This window comes from Phyllostomus discolor, chromosome 1 (assembly GCF_004126475.2).
Source record: "Phyllostomus discolor isolate MPI-MPIP mPhyDis1 chromosome 1, mPhyDis1.pri.v3, whole genome shotgun sequence".
In the NCBI taxonomy this organism is placed as follows: domain Eukaryota; kingdom Metazoa; phylum Chordata; class Mammalia; order Chiroptera; family Phyllostomidae; genus Phyllostomus; species Phyllostomus discolor.
This window is the reverse complement of record NC_040903.2, coordinates 177,352,259-177,375,034: the sequence shown is the minus strand read 5'-3', so window position 1 is coordinate 177,375,034 and position 22,776 is coordinate 177,352,259. Positions and strand designations below refer to the sequence as shown.

The following is a 22,776-nucleotide window of genomic DNA, read 5'->3' as shown; positions in this document are numbered from 1 at the left end:
CACGTGGGAAGTCTTCTCATTCCAACTCAGTCACAAGCGCCGACAGAGCTAGGCTCCAGCTTCTGTCCCAGCCGAGTGTCTGAGGATAAGGGCTGCACGTGGAAGGCAACTCAGCTTTAAAGGAACCCGGTGCCCAGGCCTCGCTTCCCAGAGGTTCTGACTCTGTTGTTCTGGTGCAGTGGGGAAGAAAGGGCCAACTACGTAATTTGTAGGTCCCCTTGACCAACATGACAATTGGGAAAAGTTCCAAGGTCCTAGTTCAGTTGGTTAGTGCATTGTCCTGATGTGCCAAGGTTGCAAGTTCAATCCCTGATCGGGGCACATACAAGAATCTAAGAATCAACCAATGAATGGATAAATAAGAGGAACAACAAACTGATGTTTTCCTCACTCTTCTCTCTCTAAAATCAATAAGTGAAAGAAATGAATTTCCAGACAGTACCAGAACGAGCTACCCATAGTTGGCACACTCATGAAACTAGCCCTGGGGACAAACATGTAAACGTCGCCAGGTGATCTGCAGCCAGCCCTGACAACCACTAACAACAGCAGTGGGGAGCCGCTGCAGGGTCCGCACCCCTGGGCGCCCACGACAGCCCACGCGCCTGCGTCTCCCTCACCTCCGCGCGCCCGGGCGGCCGGGGCACAGACGGCCATCTGTGCGGTGAGTAAGCGTGGGGATGGGTGGAGAGGCAGCTGGAGCCAGAAAGCTGGGGAGGACCTTTGGTCCACTTGTTTTTTAATTAAATACAAATATATTAAATATTAAAAATTTTATTATACATACATATAATAATTGCTTTATGTAATAAAATATTAACATTCAAATATTGAAATATATCCAAGAGGCCTATAGTGTTTGGCTTGAAAAACTTTTACCCGTGCATACATTCCCCTCACCACCATCGCTCCAGAAGGTGCTCTTGAGCCCTGTCTCAGTTAATACTACACCCCTCCCCCAACCCGGGTCACCAGTGAAAACTGGATAGAATTTTCATCAGGGAAGGATGTCCAGCTGAAGGAGACTGATATAAAATTCCCTTATATGTGTGAGGGGCTAATATTTACACCAAATGGGAGGTTCACACAGGCTGAATGACTTGCTCTAAGTAAGTCACGGGCAAACCTGTGGCAGAGTCGGGACTCAAACTCTGATCCTCAGCTCCCGAGTTTTGTGAACTTTCACAGCCCTCGGCAGCCTGAATGAGCCTGTTGTGCACAGGTGCGTGTGCCTGGAGGACACAGCTCAGGAGGAGACTCTGGCTGCAGGGTCTGCAGAAGCTGGGGGAGGGAGGAACATGGGGCTGGGCCGGAGGCTGGGCAGCAACAGGGCATAAGCTCTGGGCATAAGAGCATCCACAAGCTCACTCCTGTACCCAGCCTTGAATCAGGTGATGTCATTCTCAGATAGCTGGGGAAACTGAGTCCCAACCACAGTAAGAAGTAACCCATCCAAGGTCATGTGGCCACACAGTGCCGGAGCTGGGGGCTAGGCAGGAGCCTCCAAAATCCCATTGCACCAGTCTCCTCACCATGCCATAACCAAGTCTTCTTAGAAGGGGACTTACAACCCTTATCTCGTCCCATTTTCTCAACCCTCAGGCCCGACTGTGGGAAAGGCCAGTGCCTTAAAGTCATCCCAGCCACAGCTATCTCCTTGATGGAGGGAGACATGTGCAGCACCCACTCCCAGGCACAGGGAGATGCCTGAGAAATTGGGGCTGGGGGCCAGAACCACACCCCACCTCATTGCACACAGGCTTTGAGAATGACCACTCACCTCTCTGCCTCTAGGGCCACATGGGCTGGTGCAGAACACCAAAAGTGCAAGTAGGAGGATCATGTCATTCCTCTGCTTAAGACCCCCCCAGGGCTCCCCAAGCACTACAGGGTGAGCCCAAGCCCCCCTGGCTCCTACCTGCCTCTCCAGCCTGTTTCACCACAGGGTCCTACCCTTTCCACCAGCAGCACCCAATTCTTGTCTCTCTGGGAATAAGCCACACCCATGCCCTTTCCACGCCTTTGTTCATGCCACCCCCTCTACCTGGGGTGCCCTTCATCTGCCTCTGCCTACTCATCCTTGAAGATGTGAGCTCACATCTGTGCTTCCAGAAACCTCCCCTGGCCTCCCCACCTGGTCCCCAAGACTTCAGAGTTCTATGCACACATTTTTGTCATTGCCCCCCCCCCCCCCCACTCCTGCTCTCCAGCAGCTCCCTTCCCTCCACTCCTGCAGCCGTGCGTCCTTCTGAGAGGCCTGTCTCCCCGACTGGACTGGGTCCCCCTGAGGAAGGGACGGCTTGGGTTCATCCATGCATGTTCCACGCCACATGCTTTGGGCCTGGTACACAAAGGCTCAGCGAATGATTTTTGAATGAATCTGGGGACTCGTTTTTTATTTGACTAGGGGCAAGGGGAGGGGAGGGTGCTCAGAGGTCAGGGAGCAGGGCAGCCAGGGCGGAGAGGTGCACAAAATAACGGCCACCCTCTCCAGCCCCATTGCCTTGCTCCTGGTCACTGGCTATCCCCTCCTGCCTCACTGTCCTCCTCGGGAACCTCTCCTGATTCTCATCACTTAGGGTCCTGCCATCTATCAGTCCATGGCACCCATTTAAGGTATTACTTTCCTAGGGGACTCACATTTTAATAACATCGAAAAAGCCCACAGGAACGGAATTCTACAGTAGTGGGCCCTGGGTGTGATAACTGGGAGGGTGTTCTGGACAAAGCAGGCACAGTGTGACCAGTCAGCACCACTGGGCCAGCGGGCTGCTGCGTGTCCACAGGGCTGCGCAAGCAGCCACACCAGGGCCAGGTCCTCGGCCGCCCTTCCTGCTGTGAGGGCCAGGGCAAGTGCCGCCCTCTCTGAGGTTCAGGTTCCCCTCTGTAAAGTGGGGGCAGCAGCAGAGCTGTGGGGTTACGTGAGATAACTTATGCGTCAGGCTTGGTGTGCAACTCAGGAGAGCTCGCTGTACTGGCCACACAGCTTGCGGCTCCCACAGCCAGCTCCTGCCTGTTTCTCCAGGGGCCCGGGGATGGTGGCTTTGTTTGTGGCTCCTGAGCCCCTCCTCTACTTCCCTCCGCCCACTCTCCCTCTCCCCCTCCCTCCCTGCCTCCCTCCAAGCCAGAGTTCCAGGGAAAACTTTGCCTGGAGACTTCTCAAGCCCATGATAAGGTCTGGCCAGGGAAAGCTCTTAGCAACCCAGGCTCCCAACCCAGAGGCCCTTCTAATGGTTTCAGAGAAACAAAGGAGGGAAAGATCGCCTTCAGCCCAGGGTGCCAAGAGGGCCGGCTCTCCCCCGGCTTCCAGGAGGGAGAGAGGGGTTCACAGCCTGCCTTGGAGGCCAGGGTGGTGGCCTGGCACGCAAAACATGCTGCTGCCAGCTCCCAGTAATCACAGCCCCCCGGCTGAGCAGGAAGAACCTCAGAAGTCGCACTTGCGTCTGCCACCGCCATGGCCAGGCCTCAGAGCAGGCCACTCCTGGCTAGTGACTTGGGGGACCAAGCTTCTCCATTCAGGCGCTAAGTTCTCAAAGTCTCCTTTCTGCAGCTGTCCCTCGCCACACACTTCTGAATCAGTCCTTGGCCTGATTTCTCCTAGAAGCCCAGAAAAACTCCCTGCACTGAAACTCATCCAACCTGAGCCCTCTATGAACCCACCCAAGGGAGCTCCAGGTCGCGTGTGGCCACTCGTGCCCCCTTGGGTACACCTTCTGAGGCCTCAGCTTTCTCCTCTGCAAAGCAGGGGATTCCGTCACATCTCTGTAGGGTCCCTTCTGGTTCCAGCAATCCATGGGCCTATGAGAAGAAGGACTTTGCCTCAGCAGCCACACCAGGGAAGCGGTCAGGCCTGCTGCAATTCTGCCCAATCTTATATCTTTACACCTGCCCTAAATCTGGACCACAACCTTGCCCAGTGCCGTGAAACATCCTAAAAGAATCGGACATAATCCCCTGGCCTCAGCAAGCTCACAGCAAAGTTGAGGAGTCAGGGTTCACGCTGATAAAACCATCAGCAAACAACGTAACATAACACGGTAGGCCTTTGCCTGCTCGGGCGTCGTGGAGACGGGGGTGCTGCGGAAGCTCCAAGGCAGAGGAATTTCCAGACCCTGATTCGGGCCCCGAAATGGTCTCGACCCGTAACAACTTGAGCTTTGTTCTCAGATAGTCCGATGGCTACGGCAGGAAGGCAGACCCAGGGCCTTGAGAGGACAAATTGGTGATAATAAAATGTTATCAGGTACACAGAAATCCCCTTTCCCAGAATCCCATATTTCTGGGAATCCCAAATTTCCCCTGCATTCCTGCAAACCGACCTCTTACCTGGAGGTTGGCAGGGAAAGCATAAACAGCATTTTCTTCATGCAGTTGAACAAAAACCTCAGAAATTAATTTGTTTCATCCCCTTCCACCAACACCCTTTTTTCCAGCTGTTCTGTGTCCTGGAAATCCCCCTGGGCATAAATTTTCCAGATCATAAACCTATTAGTTCTGAAATCACACTCGGGTGTTTACACGGTTTGCTGCCAACGCCTCAGGTAGTCACAGATATCCCTTTCCATAAACACCCCCCAAAAAGTGGATCCAAGCCCCCGGGGTGTCAGAGTGTGTCTGGAGCAAAGGTCAAGGTCATGTGCCAATGGGGACTGGGTCTCTTTGCCCAGAGACCTGAGCAAGATTGTGTCCTGGAACCCGCCTTCCCCCGCCTTCCACAGGGCCAGGGTGATTCAGATCAAGGTGTAAGGGCTTTATTTGGCTCCCTTTTCGAACGAAAGCAGGACACCCAGTTTTTTACAGCCAGATTATTTGTCCCAGCATCTTAAAACAGCCAAAAGAGGAAAAGGGGAAAGCACCTTTTCATCTGCACCAAACTCACCTGTCAGAATAAAAATATGTAGAGGCTGTTTAGAAGAGACGAAGTTGTCTCTCCCACCGACGGAGCATGAGTCAGTCCTGGGGTCAGGGCTGCAGCAGGGGGAAGTGGGCCAGCTGCCCGACTGACTGCCTGACGGGGGGGAGGCCAGGAAATACTGGGAAGGGAGGCGGCAGGAGGGGCCGAGAATTTGAATTCAACACTGCAATAAACCACCCCCTTCCATGATATCTACAGCACCCTACTTGCACATTTCCTTATTACAGCACCCTAGTGAGGATGAGCACTAACTCCATCTTCACAGGTGAGAAAACAGAGGCTCAGTGACGTTGAGGGACTAGTCCAATGTCACACAGCAAGGAACAGAGTCAAGAGCCTCCAGATCCCCAGCTGTGGCCACATGTGTCAGGGTCATTCCAGCCTGACGGTGGCAAGACAGAAGTCCTGGGAGGCCGGCTCAGCCCCTCACCAGCTGGTGAATCTCAGTAACTGTCACCTCCCTTCCCTCTCTAGGTATCTGTTTCGGCAGCTGTAGAAAGTAGACCAATATTAACACAGACTCAGGAGCTGTCATGAAGATTAAATGAGTAAATGCATATGAAACACTTTTTACATGCCTGCCATAAACTACGCACTCTAGAAAGGTGAGCTACTCCTGTTTTCATTGTTTATTTCGCTGCCAGTTCCTTAAAAGCAGGGACCTAACACCTGGTAAAAGGCAGGGAACTACTTACCTATAAATTAGTATTGATTAAATGAATCTAAACTAAGATGAGGAGTCATTCTCCCATTCCTAGAAGGCAGGGGGGCCGCAGGCTGGACCTGATGCCCTCGGCTGGCTCTGGATGAAGCACCGAGCCTGAGGGCTTCTTCCCCAGGATCCGTGTGAGCGCCCGCTCAGCCAGAGCCTCCCCACACCCTCTCTCCAGGCAGCCAGAGCCTCCAAGGGTGTTACCACCCATTCAAGTCCATAGCAGAAACTCTGTAAAATGTCCAACTTCCCTGAGCTCAGGCAGGGCAGAAACCAAGTGCAAGTACCTAATAAATTTTTAACATTAAAAGTTTTTTATACACACACACACACCCCTGTAGTTTTACTTTAAAGACCCAAAAGGCCCAAACCAGATCATCAAAAAATTTAAAGGATAAAAATGGTCATAATTGGGCCCCATAAAAATATAACATGGAAATTTTCCTGCCAGAGCAAAGTTTCCTTTTGGAAAAATAAATGACCCCTCCCCAGAGCCGCCTGCGAACCAGGAGGGCCCCTGCCCTCCCTTTCATGGCCCGTGGAGGCTCCGAGAAGGGCGGCAGAGGGTTGGACAGCTGCACGTGGCACTTCTACACCCCTCTCGCCCAGGTCAGTGTAAGTGGCCCAGCTGCAGACCATCCTCCCTGTGGTCATCAAACCGCAGGGTGGAGGAAGGACAGAGTGCCGGAGTCAGAAGGCCCGGGTGGGGACCAGCCTCTATTCCGCCCCACTGGGTGCCTTTTGGGGGCCTATGTGGCCTCTCTGTGCCTGTTTCCTCCTGAGTGGCGTGGGGACAGCAGCAGTAGCCAACGCCCTGAAGTGGTTCGGAGGGTCAATGAGCTCACACACGTATGGAGCCCGCACCACCGCTGCAGGAAGTGATCCTGGTGCGCTGTTTTGGACTCCGGCCATCGGCCAGGCTGCCCCTCTGCCCGTTATCTTCTCCTCAGCTCCCTCTGTTCACCCGCTGCCTCCTACTCACTGGTCGTGATTCAGCACAAAGTCGCTTCCAGAGTCCCCTGACTATGTCAGGACCCCACTATTATTCCTCAAGCTCCGGGTACTTTTCATTCCATAATCCCCAGGACACTCACGGTCAGCATTGCTTTCATTTTCTTTCTTCTGGATGTTAATAGTTAATGCAAATTGCCAGGCATGTGGTAAGTGCTTCAGGTGGATCATTTAATCTTTATAATAATTCTTTTTAAGTACTGCTATTATCAATCCCAATTAATGGATGGGGAAACAGATGTTCAGAGAGGTTCAGCAACTTACTGAAGAACACACAGCAAGTAAATGATACAATGCTACCTGTCTGATTCTAAAGCTGGCATTCTTTAGAGTTGCCACCCCCTGGAAATCAAGGGCCATACCAAAGGAAGGCCACTCCTGTAAGATCTGCAGGCCTGGGCCACAGACCTGCGTTCCCTACATAAAGTGAGCTTCATGGAAATGGAGAGGTGGTCCTGCCTCAGTCACACCTTGGTCTGCCCCTTGGCCAGCCACCGTGCCTGAGCAGCCCTACCTGACATCAGATGCCATGTGTGAGATGCCCCCCCTCACCCAGCACCCCTCCCCAAATCATTTAGGAAGGCCACAGGGAAATCTAAGCAGGACGCATCCATGGGTGTCGCCTTCAAGGCAAGTAGCATTTACCAAGCACACAGTGGTGCCAGGACCACAGACACACTGGTGGGAGCCATGCACCTTGGGGTGATGGGAGGGGAGGGTGGAGCGCTGCTGGCAGAAGAGGCCTGGAGCACGTGCGGGTACGTGCTCTGGGGTCAGACGGCCCAGGCCGCCCCTCCCCCACCCACTGAACCTGCCACCTGCAGCGGCTCACCCACCCTCACTGAGCCTCAACTTCCCCCTCTGGACATTGCCATCATCCAGTGACAGAATCAACCACATGGCCGTACAGAGTAGGTGCGGTCATGCGGGCCCCTGGCCTGCTTAGTAGCTGTTGTTCTCGTGATGAGGGTGACGGCTCTCCGCACTGTGTAGACCACTTCGCGATCGGATTGACGTCACTCTGACTTACAGTCAGAAGGCCTTGGTTTGCATCCCAGCTGTGCCCACATGAGCTCTGTGACCAGGGTGTGGCCACCTCTCTGCTCAGACTCTGTTTCCTCATCCATAAATGGGGGAACCCAGGCCGTGGCACCATCGCTGGGATTCAGCACAGTAACCCACGATGTAGTGTGTAAACTGCACAGTTCTGAGCAAACCTGGGTGCCTCTTATCACTGTGTCAATTAATTGGAAGGAGGGTGCCAGCCAGAAACCAATTACGAAGTCCCTCCAGGGGCCTCTGCGGGGGAGGGTGGGTGCCAGCCCCTCCCCTCCTCCCCACCCTCCTCCCCCTTGTGCTCCTTCACAGTCCGTCCCACACTCCAGGCCCACAAAGGAGAGGCTCATTCAAAACAGTTTCTTTTCATGCGGAAGCCACTGGATTTGCATCTGTCCTTCCCTGGCAGGGCCTGCTCCGCACCAGCTGCTCTGAGGCTGTGGGCTGCGAGGGCTGGGCCTGAGCCTTCGGGGTCCACAGGCAGGGAAAGGAAGGGGGACAGAACGAGCTGACCAGGAGAGGAGAAAAGGAGAGGGGGGCGCACAGAGGGAATGTCTCATCTCCTGGACACCAGGCAAATTCTGTGGCCGGCATATCCAAATCAGAATCTGGGCCGCCCCAGAGCCAGGAGCCGCCAGCAGCTGAGGCCATGTCTGCTCCAGACTAGCCAACCCGGGAAAGAAATGGAAAAACTCACTCCATCACTGAGCTGCCAGGGCCTGACGCTGCCAGGCTGTTGGTCCAGCCAGCGTCCACACTCCCAAACCGGCTGAGCTCAAGTCTGCTGACTCCCCAGGGTGGACCAACTGTGGGCGATCCTGGGGCCCTGGGGAGCCTCACGACCCTTCCCACATGTTTCGAAGTGCTGCCACAGGTGCCAAGGTGGGCACCCTCAAACAACTCACCAGAGCTCTCCTGGAGGGTGAGTTTCATTGCCCAGAAGGAGACACAGTAAGGCAGGAAAGAGCCTGCACTTATTGAACACTTACAGAATGCAGGCAAGACTGACTCTCCCGGCTCATGTCCCTGAGAACTGGAGACTCCTAACTCAGGACTTGGGACACATGTCCTTCCATATCCATCTCCTCAAAGGTCCTGGACAGCAGGGTCAATGGCTTATGCATTCTGTCACCCTAGAGCCTAACGCAGGGTGCAGCCAGAGTAGGGGCTCTGGAGGGTGCTGGCTAAACAAATGAGTGATGTTGGCCTCACGTTTTCTGCATGAGGGAGCTGGGGACCTGGGGGAACTGGCGGGGAGGGGGAGGAGGTGTAATGGCTGCATGAAGCAGAGCAGGCAGAACCTCCACCCCACCCCCAAGTGTCTGGGAGTTGGGTGTGTGCCTTTTCCCTGAGGCTCTGGGACATGCTGGCACTCACATCTCTTCTCCCAGTAAGAGCCAGACAGGACAGAGGTGCTGGCAGAGGGGATGTCTGGGGTGGGGGATGGGGTCCAGGCATCTCCTTCGTAGGCTAGATTCTGGGTCAAGGGTTTGGAAGCAGAAGGGCCTCGCCATCCCTCCCTCCCCATCACGATCCTGGGTGTAGCAAGGGCTCCCATATACCTTGAACCCCAATGTCTGCCCCCGAGGGAAGAGGCTGCCCAGCAGAGGGGAAGCCAGACACCAGCAGTCCAGGTTGGGCCCATACGGTGGGGTAACTGGAGTGGGGCCAAGACACCTGCCCCTGGCTGGGCTGCCTGGAATCGCCCTCACAGGGCAGCCAGGCCCATGGAGCCCTGATCAGCAGTCAGGAGGAGCCGGGTTCCAGAACCTTCGGCCTCAGACTTGCTGAGTGACTCTAGGCAGGTCCCAGTTCTACCCGCCCCCCCCGGTCCTCAGCTCCTTTGGCTGTCAAGGCAGAGGGTCAAACAATTAGACCACAGGGAGAGACATGTGGTCTTCGTCAAACAATGAACTGCTATTAGTTACCTGGGAGAGTAACACTGTCCTCAGTCCTATCCCATTCAGCAGGGGCCAGGGGCTCCCGGCAGTGAGCTGAGCTCCGCTAGGGCAGGGGCAGGGGGAGGAAGGCTGGCCTGCAGAAATGGGGATGGAGCTCTGGCTGACATGCTGCTTGCGGACCTGAAGTGGGCTGCTCAGAGAGGGAGCTGGCACCCAGGGTCTCCTCTTTGCTCACATTGCCCCTGCTTAGTCTTTCTGAAAGGCAGCAGGCATTTCTGCTGCTCAGAGTACTTTATTCCTGGACAGCAGACCTGCTAAACTGGCCTCATGAACCTGGAAAGCATTGAGCTCACCGGCATGTACCCCAGCAAGGCACACCTGGGAGCAAGGGCGCCCAGTCATTTCACGTCACCACCTTTCTTACCTAGAAGCCCCATCTCCCTGCTTGCATCACAGGCAAAAGCCAGGAAATCACACCAAGGGACCTCTGAGCAGGAAAAAGGAGGTTGGAAAGCCCTACATTACAGCCCGCAGGCCTTTCTCACAGCCCACTGGCTGGTGCTTTGCGCACAGTGCTAACGCATTTGTTCCGGTTTCCCAGCTGATGGCAGTTTAGAGACAGATATTTAAAGCTGGAGAAGCACTGCGAGTCTGGCATATGACTGAAATGGAATAGAGATAGAAACATTATAAAAAGCAGGCACAAGAACTCAAAATAAAATCATCTGGAATAAAATCCTCTTGTTACTAGGAAAGCAGCCACCCTTCCCTCACCCCTGACGGGCCCTATAGAAGGACACTGGACTGAAGCCGAGAGGAGGTGGAGCCTTTATCTCCTGTGGATGATCACGGCCTGGGAGGCTGATTCTGGTCCCTCCCACTACTGTCTCTCTCTCCCACTCTCTCTCTTTCTTCCTCTCTCCTCCTCCTCATTACATAAAGCAACTTGGGTAGCTTATTAAAATACAATAAAACCGAGTTGAAAACATCACAACCAGGAACAATGCCATCAGGCTAGAAGGTCACAATCTGCGTGGCTCTCTATCTCTAGGGCTGAATAGGGCGGGGACCCTCCAGCCCCCCCCCCCCCCCCCCCGCTTCCCCACGGGTTTATATGCAGCTGCACCAGCTGCACCCCACAATGAAGGAGAGGAGGGATGCCTATGAGAAGAAGCAGGGTGGTAAATGGAAAACAGAGGCCTGCCTCCTCTCGGAAAGTGCAACTGACCATCTAGCAACTTGACTGCCTCTGACTGCCGCTCCTCCACTTTCCAGGCTCTCTGGGCTAACAGGATGGCCTCTTGCAACCCACACCTAACCCTGGCCCCGGGACTCTGCCCTCCAGGGGGCCTGCCACAGAGGTTCCGTGCGAGGTGCAGGAGGCCAGGCTCCCTCAGCAGGGTTGACCTTGTGCCTGCAGGAGGAGCAGCGAGGGCTGTGGTCAGGGATCCCACCTCCCAGATGTCCTTTAGGGTTCTTCTTCATATCTGTCTCCTAACCAGACCACCAAGAGAACAGAGAGCCCCTAATCTTCATGAGAGCTGGCTTCCTTGCTGAAGCTGAAAATGACCCAAAGCCCAGCAGGAGGGACCCTAGACATCATCAAAGCAATTTCTGCATTTCGTGGATGGGAAAACGGAGGCCTAGAGATGGAACTGACTGGCCCAAGGTCCCACAGCCTGTCAGTGGCTGGCTTAGGACCAGAGGCCAGGCCTCCAGGCTCCCAGAGCACTGCAGTTTCTTCTAGGACCCCGGGAGGCGCCTCTACCAGCAGGCTTTCCAGCAGCCCCACTATACCCAGGCCTGTCTCCTGCATCCTTCTGCTCCACCAGCCCTACCCACAGGAGCACTGCTAGTCTACGAAGGGCTGGCGGGGGAGAGAAGATAGGGTTAAGGTGGGGATTTTATTTAATCCCCTGAGCTGGCTTAAACTGATGCCACATTGGTTAGGGCAGATGGGGAATGGTGGGGTGTGTGTGCATGGGGGTGAGGGGGCGTGGCATTAGTGAATAATCACTAGATATCAAGAGGCCAGGCCTGCCAATGGGTTTTAACAAACAAGTACCCACCTTCATGGACTCCCTACCTCAGGGGCCAGACCTCCAAGTAGTGACCCTCTACCATGGAAATAACACAATCTCCAGGGTGCTTGGCAATGGAAAGGTCGCAGGCCATAGATTATGACAGACCTCAGGGCAAACCCTAGCTCTGCTGCTTCCTCACTGTACGACCTTAGGCAAAGCATTACATCGCTCTGAGCCCGTTTCTTCCTCTGTAAAGGGTGCTAAACACGCCTTCCTTGTGGGCCTCCTGGGTAGGCAGGAAGCCTGAACTCATGTGCATGGAGAGACGCTGAGTCAAAATCTCAGTGCTATTGTTACAAATGTCACACCCTGTACCTCTCATTCAGGCCCATCCATTACTCTTCTTCCCTGGCCGACTTGTGCCTGGACGTTAATAACCTTAATAATAATAATCCTTCCCAGCTGAAGAGCATTTGTAGCATTTTAAAACACAAAGCATCCTACCCTCACGGGCCACAACAGCCCCGCCAGGAGGAGCCAGAGGTAAGGTAGCCCCGCAGCCCCCAAGTTCATCTTCCCACAATGAGCCCAAAGGCCCTGAATGAATATGTTGTCTTGTAGCAGATTCAAGGAGGCACCGGTAGCCTCTGGCCCATAAGAAGGAGCCAGAGCCATCCCTCTCATTGCTTCACAGCTGGCCACAAGCAAACTGCCCTTCCCTCTTTGGCCCCCAACTCCCCAATTCTGAGAGTCAGGTGGACAGCTAGTGGACTCTGGCCTTTGGTGCATGGATGGCCAAAACCAAGGCCAAGACCAGGCTGTGAGCTTCCATACAGCAACAGAGCTCTCTCAAAAGTACGTTCACACCTTTGATCTTATTGGTTCTTCAACTGCCCAGCTCCGCCTCCAGGATCCAAGTATCATTCCCACATTCCACAAGAGGAAACTGAGGCCCACAGCAGAAGGGCCCAGTCAAGATCACCCAGGAGTTAGGGTAGAGCTGGGAAGTGAACTCAGGTCTCTCTAGTCTCCTAATCCGGGACACCTTCCACTGCCCTGTCTGCTTTGCTCTTAACTCCTTCCTCCTCTCAACAGAGAAGTCCCAAAGTGCTCCAATAAACCTGGACCCCTGTGGTGAGATCTAAGAATGTTCCTGCATCTTCAAGCTGGTCCCCTCAGAACCTTTGCTATCCCCAGTAGCAACTCCCGGACTAGAGAGCCCCTTTTCCAGTGAGTGGCGTTGGCAGAGGGCCAGAGTCCCTGGGATTGGCTGCAGAGGCCAGCAGGTGTGGTGGGCTTTCCCCTCTGGTGGCCTCCTCCCGGCGACAAGCCCATTCCCACACCGCTGCCCAGCACCAGTCTCTGCGAGCGACTCCCCACGAGGCGCGCTCCAATGGGGGGACACCAAGGAGCTGCCCAACGCTGCTCTCCAGGGGTTAAAAATGCAGCATCCTAAACAAGGGTTAAAAATGCAGTCCTGGGGTTGGGCCGGTGCGGAGGGATGTAGTCCAAACCACAGCGGCTGCCAAAGCGGCATCCTCCCCCATCCTTCAGCGGTCCTCGGGGGCCGGAGTCACTCGAGCGCCTGGGGGAGCTAAGGAGGCGCACGCCGCACCTTCCCCGCACCAGTGCCCCCTCCCACACCCTACCCCTGCGCCCCTCGCTTCCGAGGCGGAGGGCTACGGGCGCCAGAGGGTCCGCGGCGCTTACCTTTGTGACAGTCATGCAGGAACTCCCGGGCGCTGCGGGGGCGCGGGCACGGCGTGCGGGGGCGGCGGCAGGGTCCGATGGGAGCCCGGCCGGCGGAGGGAAGGGGTCCCGCGCGTCTCCTCGCGCTGGCGGCCCGGGAGGCTCTGGGCGCGTTCCCCGCGCCCCGCGGGAGGCTCTGCTGAGCCGGGGGGGGTTGGGGGGGGGGCGGCCCGCGCTCCGGACGGGCAGAGCGCAGGGACCGCTCGTCGGCGCTCGCTCGCCGCTCTTCGCTGATGTCAGCCCCGAATGTGCATTTATAATAGATGAGCCTCTTTCGCCGCAGGAAGGCGAGGCAGGAAGAAAGGGAGCGAGGGAGCGGGCCTGGGCTGGGGGGCGGGGGGAGGAAGAGGGGCCGGGAACTCGCTACAAAGGAGGAGGCGGAGGGAGGAGGAGGAGGAAGCGCCGGCCCGCCCGTTGCCGTGTCCCGCGCCTCCGGGCCGGATCGCTGGCCGCTGGGCACCGCCGCTCCGGGGGCCCGGGCCGGGCGTCCAGGCCGGCGGCCTTAACCTCTTCAGGCCCGCGGACACCAGGCGGCTGGGCGAACGGGGGTCCTGGCACCTGCCAGCTGGGCAGTGGGCGGCGACCGGCTTCTCAGTGCCCCACTGGCCGGGGGACGCTAGTGAAATCACGCGCTAGGCAGCCGAGGCGCCGGGTGGGCCGAGAAGACCGCCGGGCTCGACCCCTGGAGGTTCGCAAAGCCCGCCCGCGGGCCTCGAGTGCGGCGGGAGAGGGGCGTGGCTGCCGCCCGCCGAGCGGCTCTGCCCGCCGCCCCTGCTCCCGCAAACTCCAGGCGCAGGGTCGCAGAATGCGGTTGCTTGAGCAATCCTTTGGATCTGATTCTTTAAGCGATTAGCTGGCCCAGAGGGATCGTAGAAAATTTTACGCAAGAAGAAACAGACTGCTAGAGTGGAAAGTGACTTAGACAAGGACACGCGGCCGGACTGCCCCCAGGCGCTTCTCCGGACGCCCGCAGATTTTCGCGGCGCACAAACTCTCCACCGTACCCCTGGTGATAAAAGGTGCATTCTAGAGACAGGACGGGCCCTGCCGCAGGTGCACCTGCACCGCCCTTGGTGCAGCGCTAATCAGGGAAACACAGGTGTGCCCTGCGTGGTGAACTAATCCTGACCTGGGCCACACCATATCCTGGAGCTGCTGCAGGGACTTGGGACAGTCACCTCACGGTGACCCCGCCACCCTTTAGTAGGGAGGCCCGGTCCTGATTACCTGAGCAGGACCGGTTTCTGCCAATACTGAACCGCTTAGACTAAGCAGGGAGGGGTTAGCTCAGATGGAGGGCTCGGGGCTCTTTGATGCATCACCACCTCCCTGCAAGCCCGGAGGTGCTGGCTTCCTGCTACACGGAGGTTTTACAGCGCAATTAAGTATATCCTGTCGTCATCCATGACGTGATGGATGAACACTTGTGTGTGCAAGGTGCCAGGGAACAGAGACATGATGATGCCCACCTTCAAGAAGGACACTTTCTATGTACTACAGCAATAACAGCATCTGTAGAGTGCTTTGTGGGTCATTGCACTATTTTTATTTGCATTTCCTGTTGGAATCCTAAATGCAACAGTATGAGGAAGGAATGACCATCCTTGTTTTGAGGATGAGTGAACAAGAGGAGAGGGGACCTGCCCAAGATCACACAGTCGTGACGTGAACAGAAATCTTTTGTGCTTTGGATCTGAGCGTTCCAGGGCAGCGCGGACCAGCTGCCTCATTTGAGCCTCCCACCTGTCCTGGGAGCTAGATGGATGGCTGCTGGTCCTGGTTTTCTGTATGAGGTTCTGAGCGACTTCAAATCTCTTGGGGAGCAGATGTTGCCACAGGCCTCGGGCATCTCATTTGTGCAGACTCTTCCTAGGTGTGTTCCCATGCCAGACCTCATGCCTTCAACCACCTCGTTCACCTGCCCAGAATGCCCTCCTCATCCTTCCACACTAATCCAAACACTCTACCGCTCACCATCCCATCTCCTTGTCCTGTCCTGTCCACTCCAGCCCCATGGCTCGACCTGCTGCATTTGGGTGAGAGTGCCTGGGCTTCTTTTCACGAGCTTCTGTTGGTGTAGACCGTGAGCTGGGAAGCATCCTGAGCACAAGGGCATATCTCCTCCTACCGTGTACCCCTGGGCTCTCAGGAGGTGCTCAGCAAATATCAACGACCACCAAAAACAAATCAATCCAAACAAACCTCTGACCTGCAGCAGGAGAAATTTAGATTGGACCCGTGAAAGCATTTTGTCCAGCCTCAACTGGTCACAGCCCCAGTCTGGACTGTCTTGGGTAGGTCAACCTCAAGACAGGAGGATGTCCTTAAGGGTCTTTCCAGAACACTCCAGCCTTTGGAAGCCATTAAAGGGCAACTCAAGGATACTAATTCCCCTCCCCCCATGGCTGTGACTTGTCCACTTTTATCTCTCATGGAGATTTAAAATCCCAGATTGTCATCCCCAGCTACCCAGCATGTCTTCTGGCACCTTCCCCATCCGCTGCCAGCGTTGCAGCTCTGGGAAATGAGACAAATACTTAATATGCTTGAGCCAAATGTAATTAGGAACATCAATCTGTTGCCCACAACCTACATGACATGCTCCAAAGGCAGAAAGAAAACGTTTCTGATCTCTTCCATGTTGCTGGCTCACCCCTCCCATCATATCTCCCCAGTCAGAATGGAGGTCTGGAAGAGGAAGGGCCCTCTCAAAGAATGCTGCATCCCCTTGTTGAGTTCAGGGCTTGGTCTGCAGAAGATTCTCAGAAATGTATGCATTTTCTGTGGTGTGGTGTGCATGCCACAACACCTCCCACTCTGGGTCTCCAGCAACATAGCCCATCTTAGTTTGGACTCACCCCAAAGCAGAGCCTGAGAAAGGGGTTGGAAGCAGTGGTTTGATTGGAGGGCGTCCCAGGAAGCAGGAGTAGAAGAGTGGGCCAGGGGTGGGTAGTGAGACTGGGAAGGAGGAAGAGCCAATATAAAGACTGGCTTCAAGGTCTCTGCTGGAGGAAAGGGCCCAGTTCCCCAGACACCTCTGGGATGTGTCCAGGATTGGCTGTGAAAGTCAGTCACCGGCACTCACCCACGGCTTCTCTTCCCCACTGTTTGAGGTCTGCCCCTGAGGGTTTTACTTCATCCTGGAGAACGCCCTTGGACAGAAAGTGCAAAGACCTCCCTCTGCCCCTCACCCCACGCCCAGCTTACATGAGGCGGGATGCTGTCAGCTCAAGTCTGAGTGTTCTCCAAGCATGCACTGAGCTGCAGGTGAAACCAGGGGGAGGCTGAGGAAATGTGTTAACAAACTGTGGAGTAAACAAGAGTGGGCAGTAGTAGCTCTGGTCTCCTTTGGACACTCCCATGGCTCCATGCTTTACCCAGGCCCTCTCCTCAGCCTCCAGTGCCTTCAGCCCTCTTTCTCTGTGTAGCAAACTCCTAGTTGTCTCTCAAAGCTCAGCTCAGTGGCACCTACTCTGCACAGCTCTCCTGATACCACCTCCACGGTGGCCTGCTCATCCTGTATTATCATTATCAAAATTAAATAGAATTAAATTAAATTTAAAATTAAATTTGTCCTGTATTTTCTGATGGGCCATGACCAGGTGTTCTCTCTTGCTCTCTCTCTCCCTCTTCCCCTCCCTCTCTCTCATTGCAAGGAGTAGCTGACACATAGGAGATACTAGATAGCTGCCCAATCCAATAAGGCTGCCACGAGCACCTTTAGTTTCTGTTTTAATAACTCATTGGCTCAAGTCCCAGATCCCCCAGGGAGGCGTCAGGCATCGTGACCTCAAGTCCTGCCCTGCCCACTGCGTTCACTCGCCCAGGCCCCATAACACTTGGTGCCACTGCGCAGAGTGGAGAGGGCTCCATCCTTGCCTGCAGAACACGTTTGGTCTCCTAGGAAAGACCCACAGGCATGGGCACGCATTTAGACCACAGTGGGCGCTGCCCTTCTGCAGGGGTCAGAGGAAGATTCCCAGGGCTGTGGAGATCCTGCAGTCCTAGATGGCGCCTTCTTCCTGCAATCCCGGGACACATGTCTACATTCCACCTGCTCTCAGGTGTTCAGCCTTCAGACCCTGCAGATCTCACTGCCCCTCAAATCCGTCCCCTCCTCTCCGTCTCTGCTATTGCTGCCCTAGTGCAGCGTTTGATTTTGCTTGCGATCACACACACACAGACCTGCATCCTTGAAACCCGTCAGGGGCTCCTGCTGTCTTCAAGATGAGACCCCAACAGGGTCTTCAGAGTCCCGTCCAGCCCTTGCCTCTCCACACTCCTTGTCTCATCACACTCTTGCCTCTGTCTCCCTCCCAGCACCTACCAGAGTCTTCCTCATTCTTTCTTCAGACGTCACCCCATCCAGGAAGCCTTCCTGGACCATGACCAGGAAGTGCAATGACCTCTGCACTCTTGTAATTTCTGTAATTCCCTGAGCTTCCTTCTCTCTGCACTTGTGCATTGTTTTACAATCTCCCGTTTGCGTGTTTGACTTCCTGCAGAGGATGAGCTGCTTGAAGACAGGGACTGGCTCTTTAGCTTGGTCATTCCAGTGCATGGGCCGTGCTCAGTCCCCTTCCCTCCATATAATCTCCTGGTTGCCCTTTCTCCCTGTCTCTTCTTTTTTATTGTCTTCTCAACCCCTCTCCCCTCTACATGTCTCCACCCCCAGTCTCCCCACCTGTTTCTCTGTTGTATCTACCTTTCCATGCTTCAAATCTCCATGTCTGTCTTGGAGACCGACATGCCCCACAGATGCCCGGGATGCCACCGTTCCCAGTCTGCCCTCTCCCTCCACCCAGACCCCCCCATCCACTGCTCTTCATGCCTTGGCATGGGCTCTCCTCTCTCCTTCCCTCTTCTTGACTTTTGTGGTTTCTCTCTTCCTCTTGTCTCTCCCCAGCTCCGTTCTCCTGTCACATCTGCTTCTTTTCACCCCCTGCTCTTCTCATCTCTCTGTTTCTGTGTCCATGTCCCTGTCTCCATGGATGTGTCTCTCCTCTGTCTCTCTCCTCTGTCTCTCCCTGTCTTTCTTTGTCCCCCCACCATCACACACCCCCCACCTTTCTCCTTGGCCTCTATACAGCACACACAATGCTGACTTTGGCATGGGGGCATGCCAGGGCAGGTGGGGCCCAGCCCTGGGGGTATCAACTTCCACTGCATATCTGAGGGGTGATGACTCCCCCCATCTAATGGCTCACCCGAGCCACCCGAAAGCACGTACTTTTGGGGCCTCTGAAGGCTGCGTCCTTGACTGTGAATGCCCTCACCTGAGCACCAGTACCTTTGTCCTTTACCCACTCTGTGAGCTTGCGTGGGCCTATATGGGATTGCGTGTATCCATAGTTGTATGTATGCCTATGCGGGGTGTACGGAAATGGATGAGGAAGGGAGGAGCCTCAGAAGTGAGCTCAGTGAGGGAACCTGGGGCCCAGCCTTGCTCAGAGGTCTGCCCTCCCAGCTTCCTTTTGGACCCTGATGGCAAAAAGGCACTTTCGCAGAGAGGACAGAAGACTCTCTCTGGCTGGGCTCCCTGTCAGACCCTGCATGTGCAGCTCCAAGACAGATGTGCTCCAGAAACAGTGTCCATTCTCATATAGTGAAGTGATTAAGTGCCTAGCTCTGGAGCCATCATTCCTGGTTCAAATCCCACCTCCCCCACATGCAGCTACCAGTGTGGTCAGCTGTTTGACCTCCTTGGACCTCAGCCTCCTCGTCTCCAGCATGGAGATAATGTAACACTGGCTTCTGAGTGTTACAAAATATAAATGGGAGAAAGCACTTGGGGCAGCATATCTACTCTATAAATGCTGTTACTACTATTAGAAGTCAGTACTGTTCCCCTCATCCACTTCTGCTTCCTGTTCCATCCTCAGAATGTTCTAGTCTGGGTTAGAATGAACAGCTTGGATCGGAAGAGGAAATTGAGGCTGGGAGAAACAACATGGCTTGCACAGGCTCACAGCTCACAGGTAGGGGAACGGGCCCAGGGCCCAGGTCTGACTCCACCTTTGCTGCACTTCCCACGGCCTGGGACACGGGTGGAGTGGGGCTCTTTCAGGGAGGCACAGGGGAGGGAACCCAGGGCCCTGAGGGTTATCTGTTGTCTAGCTTGGCTTACCAAAGCCCCATAGCCTAGCCAAGCTATGGCTCTCTCATTTGTAAAACAGAATTACAGAAATCTGTCCACTTAAGAACTATCAACTAGCAAACATTAAAAAAATTCTTTTTAGATTTTTATTTATTTAGTTTTAGAGAGAGGAAGGGACAGAGAAAGAGAGAGAGAGAAACATCTATGTGTGGTTGCCTCTCACACACCTCCTACTGGGGACCTGGCCCACAACCCAGGTATGTGCCCCGACTGGGAAACTAACCAGCGACCCCTCAGTTCGCAGGCCCATGCTCAATCCACTGAGCCACACCAGCCAGGGCTTCAACTAGCAAACATTTTAAGATGAAAAATGTTAGAGAGAGAGAAGAGAGGAAGAGAGCAAGAAGAGAGTGAGAGGGAGAGGGAGAGGGAGGGGGCTGCTATGCTGCCAACCACCAACAGAGGGCATAAGTTGACCCTTGTCTGTAGTCCTTGGGACTCAGATGTCCAGCCTTAGGATTTTTTCGGATCTAAACTTTGGTAGCACCTACATTAGTGGTTCTCAAAGTGTAGGTCCCAAACCACCCAGATGCTTATTATAGATGTATATTCTTGTGCGGCACCCCAGGCTTACTGACTAGAAACTCTGGAGGCAAGGTTTGGAAGTCTGCTTAAAGAAGTGACCCCGGGGATTCTGGGAAACACTGATCAACCTAAGGGCCAGCGAACACCCTGTCAGATAATGGATGAAAAGGTGCTTTATAAACCACCAAATCCAATATGGAGGAGTTGTCTCCCCTTCCACCTCCCAGGTAAGTTAGTTGAATTTTAACTTATGTTTCAGTGTCTTTTTCCTGGAGGCTTTAAAAATCTTCCCACTGAAGACAAGGAGATTCCAAACATGGCAGGGGGCAGAAGGGTGAGGGGAGGAGGCCGGAAACAACTCCAGCAGGGGACCAGAGCTTTGACAGCTTGCATTCTGGCTTGAAATTGTGTGCAAACTTAAGGCTCTGGGTTGAGCTGCAAATGCCCCTCTGAAGCTGGACCTGATGACACCCCCAGGAATGGGAACGGCAGTGTCCTGACTGCCTCATGGGAGACACGCTCCTGAATTTGGAGAGCGGAGATGAGGCCTCAGAGACTGGGAGAAAGGTCTCTGAGGTCCCCTCGCATCCCAGCAGCCTCTCACTAGATGCCCTGCAGTCAGAGCAGCCACTGGCAGTGTCCCGAAGGTCCTCCCCACTCCTGTACAGCTGGCCCCAGGGTGCTCTCCTCCAATCTTCTCTGGGCTTTTGATCTGGCTACACTTCAGGACTCAGCAGAAAGCCCTCTCATTCCAGGGAGACCCCCTACCACCACCCAGGCCTCTCCCTTCACTGGGTTCCAGTGCTTACAGCTTGTCCTTGTTAAATACCCCCGAGGCACCTGTCATTGCTGAATCTCAGTTCCTTATCATTTGTAAAGAGCAGGCTTTGGACCAGATGGTTGCTAAGGTCTCCTCTGTGTGATGCAAGATGTTCTGAACTCTGGTTCATAAGAGCAAGGCTTAGCTCCCCCCGGTCAGGGCTGCCCCTAGCATGTTCAGAGCCTTGGGCAAATTCATGTGTGTGGGAGGGGATGGGGGGGACCCAAGTCTATATAAACAATTTGATTTTAAAATGTAATACAAAACCCCTGGCCTATATGCAGTATTGTGATTTATTGATGAAGATGTAGACTAATGAACACAGAACAGGCACTGGTGTATCTGTTTGTTGTCCAATCAGTGCATGGGAAGACTCTTTGCAGGGTCCAAGAACCATCCATTTCTTTTCAGGTCCAGGGACCAGCTCTTCATGTTCTTTGTTATCAAATATGCCATTCCTGGTTAATTTCTTATCTCTCACCATGAGAAAAAGGTGACAATGCTGTTTCTATTCATGATGCCATGGCTCTTAGGAAGCTGTATGCATCAAAACAATTTGGATCTTCTCGCCCCTGCAGCTCCCTGCTACTGTTTATTAAATGCGGGTCGCACTATTCCTCCTGACGCTGTATCAGCCACTGTGTCGCTCATGAATACTGGATTCCAGTGACTCTCTCCAATGCTTGTTGTCTGCTTCGTTGCAGACAACTGCAAACACAAGTCCCACCCAGCATGCAGGAGATGAGGAGGAACACTCACTTCCTGGTCATGAACTGACCATGAAACGTGAGAGTGTACACGACAAACCCTGTAGCTGTAGAAGACAGCAAGGGGTGCTCTTGGACGTTGGCACCAGGGTGAAGGGTGCTTGCCACCGCCCCTGCCACTCTTGGTACTGTTGGCGAGAGGTGACACCATGGTCAAAACACAGAGGGGCAAGAGCCACCTCACAGACCCTAGACTGATGGTCGCCCAGAGGTCTGAATTTGCCCTGATTCTGATGTGGGAATCCCCGAAATCAGCGTGCTGGCACCATTCCAGTGGCCCAATCTCTTGTGACCTCGATCCACAAAGGCCATGAGGCACCAGCCAGACTGTGGGAACAGCCTGCTCACCAGACCACCCTCTTGGAACTGCAGCCTGACCACAGGATCCTAGGGAAGCTCCCAAGTGTGAGTCCCAGAGCTCCTGGTGAGGAATTATCAAGCCAACCCCCTGCGTGGGGTCAAAGTCAGAAAGTCCCCAAAGGAGAGAAATGGGGGGCTGAGGCCCAGGTAGGGTCCAGACACGCTCCAGGCACCTTGTATAAGTGGCACTGTAGGCCCCAACTGGCCTCAGGTACTGGAAGGGAACTGAAAAAGAAGGCACCCCACTGTAGGGACCCCTGAGGGTTCAGCAGTAGGGCCCCTGGCAGATGTTTTGCCCTCCTAGGAAGGCCTGCTTTATACTTTTTTCCATCCCTCTCTGTCTTGGCTTTCTTCTGTGCTCTGTAATGATTTGTGAGTTGGCTGGGTCAGCCAGGTAAAGGCTAGCTGGAAGAGTCTCTTCCTGTAAAACATTCTGTAAAGCAGGGCTCCTCAAACTTTAATGAACCCCCTGGGCCCCCTCTCTTGTTAGCAACACATTTTGATTCAGTAGGTCCCGAGCTGGATTATATCCCTCTGCATCGCTGAAAGCTCCCAGGTGCTGTTGCTGGTCTGCGGGCCACACCGGGAGCAGGAAAGCTCCCCAGGTCTGGGTTTCCCTCTGAGACAGTGACACCTGCTTTCAAAGACTGCAGTGCAAGTGGCTTGGGTGATGGAGAGGATGTCGGTCTAGGGGTCAGAGGACCTGAGCTTTATTTTATCTTACTCGGCACATAAGCCTAGTAAGAGTCCATCCCACCATTAGCCTGAGAGAGCTTGTT

At 54.5% G+C, this 22,776-nt stretch overlaps 1 protein-coding gene across 1 annotated transcript in view; it reads right to left on the bottom strand.

Moving 5' to 3' along the window:
• CORO2B (coronin 2B) overlaps positions 1–13,716 on the bottom strand; it is a 122,367-nt gene extending 108,651 nt beyond the window's left edge. Inside the window, exon 1 of the mRNA XM_028507693.2 lies at positions 13,330–13,716. Coding sequence (XP_028363494.1) covers positions 13,330–13,344 — 15 coding nt within the window. The 5' untranslated portion in view covers positions 13,345–13,716. The remainder of the gene's footprint in view (positions 1–13,329) is intronic.
• Between the last annotated feature and the right edge of the window lie 9,060 nt (positions 13,717–22,776).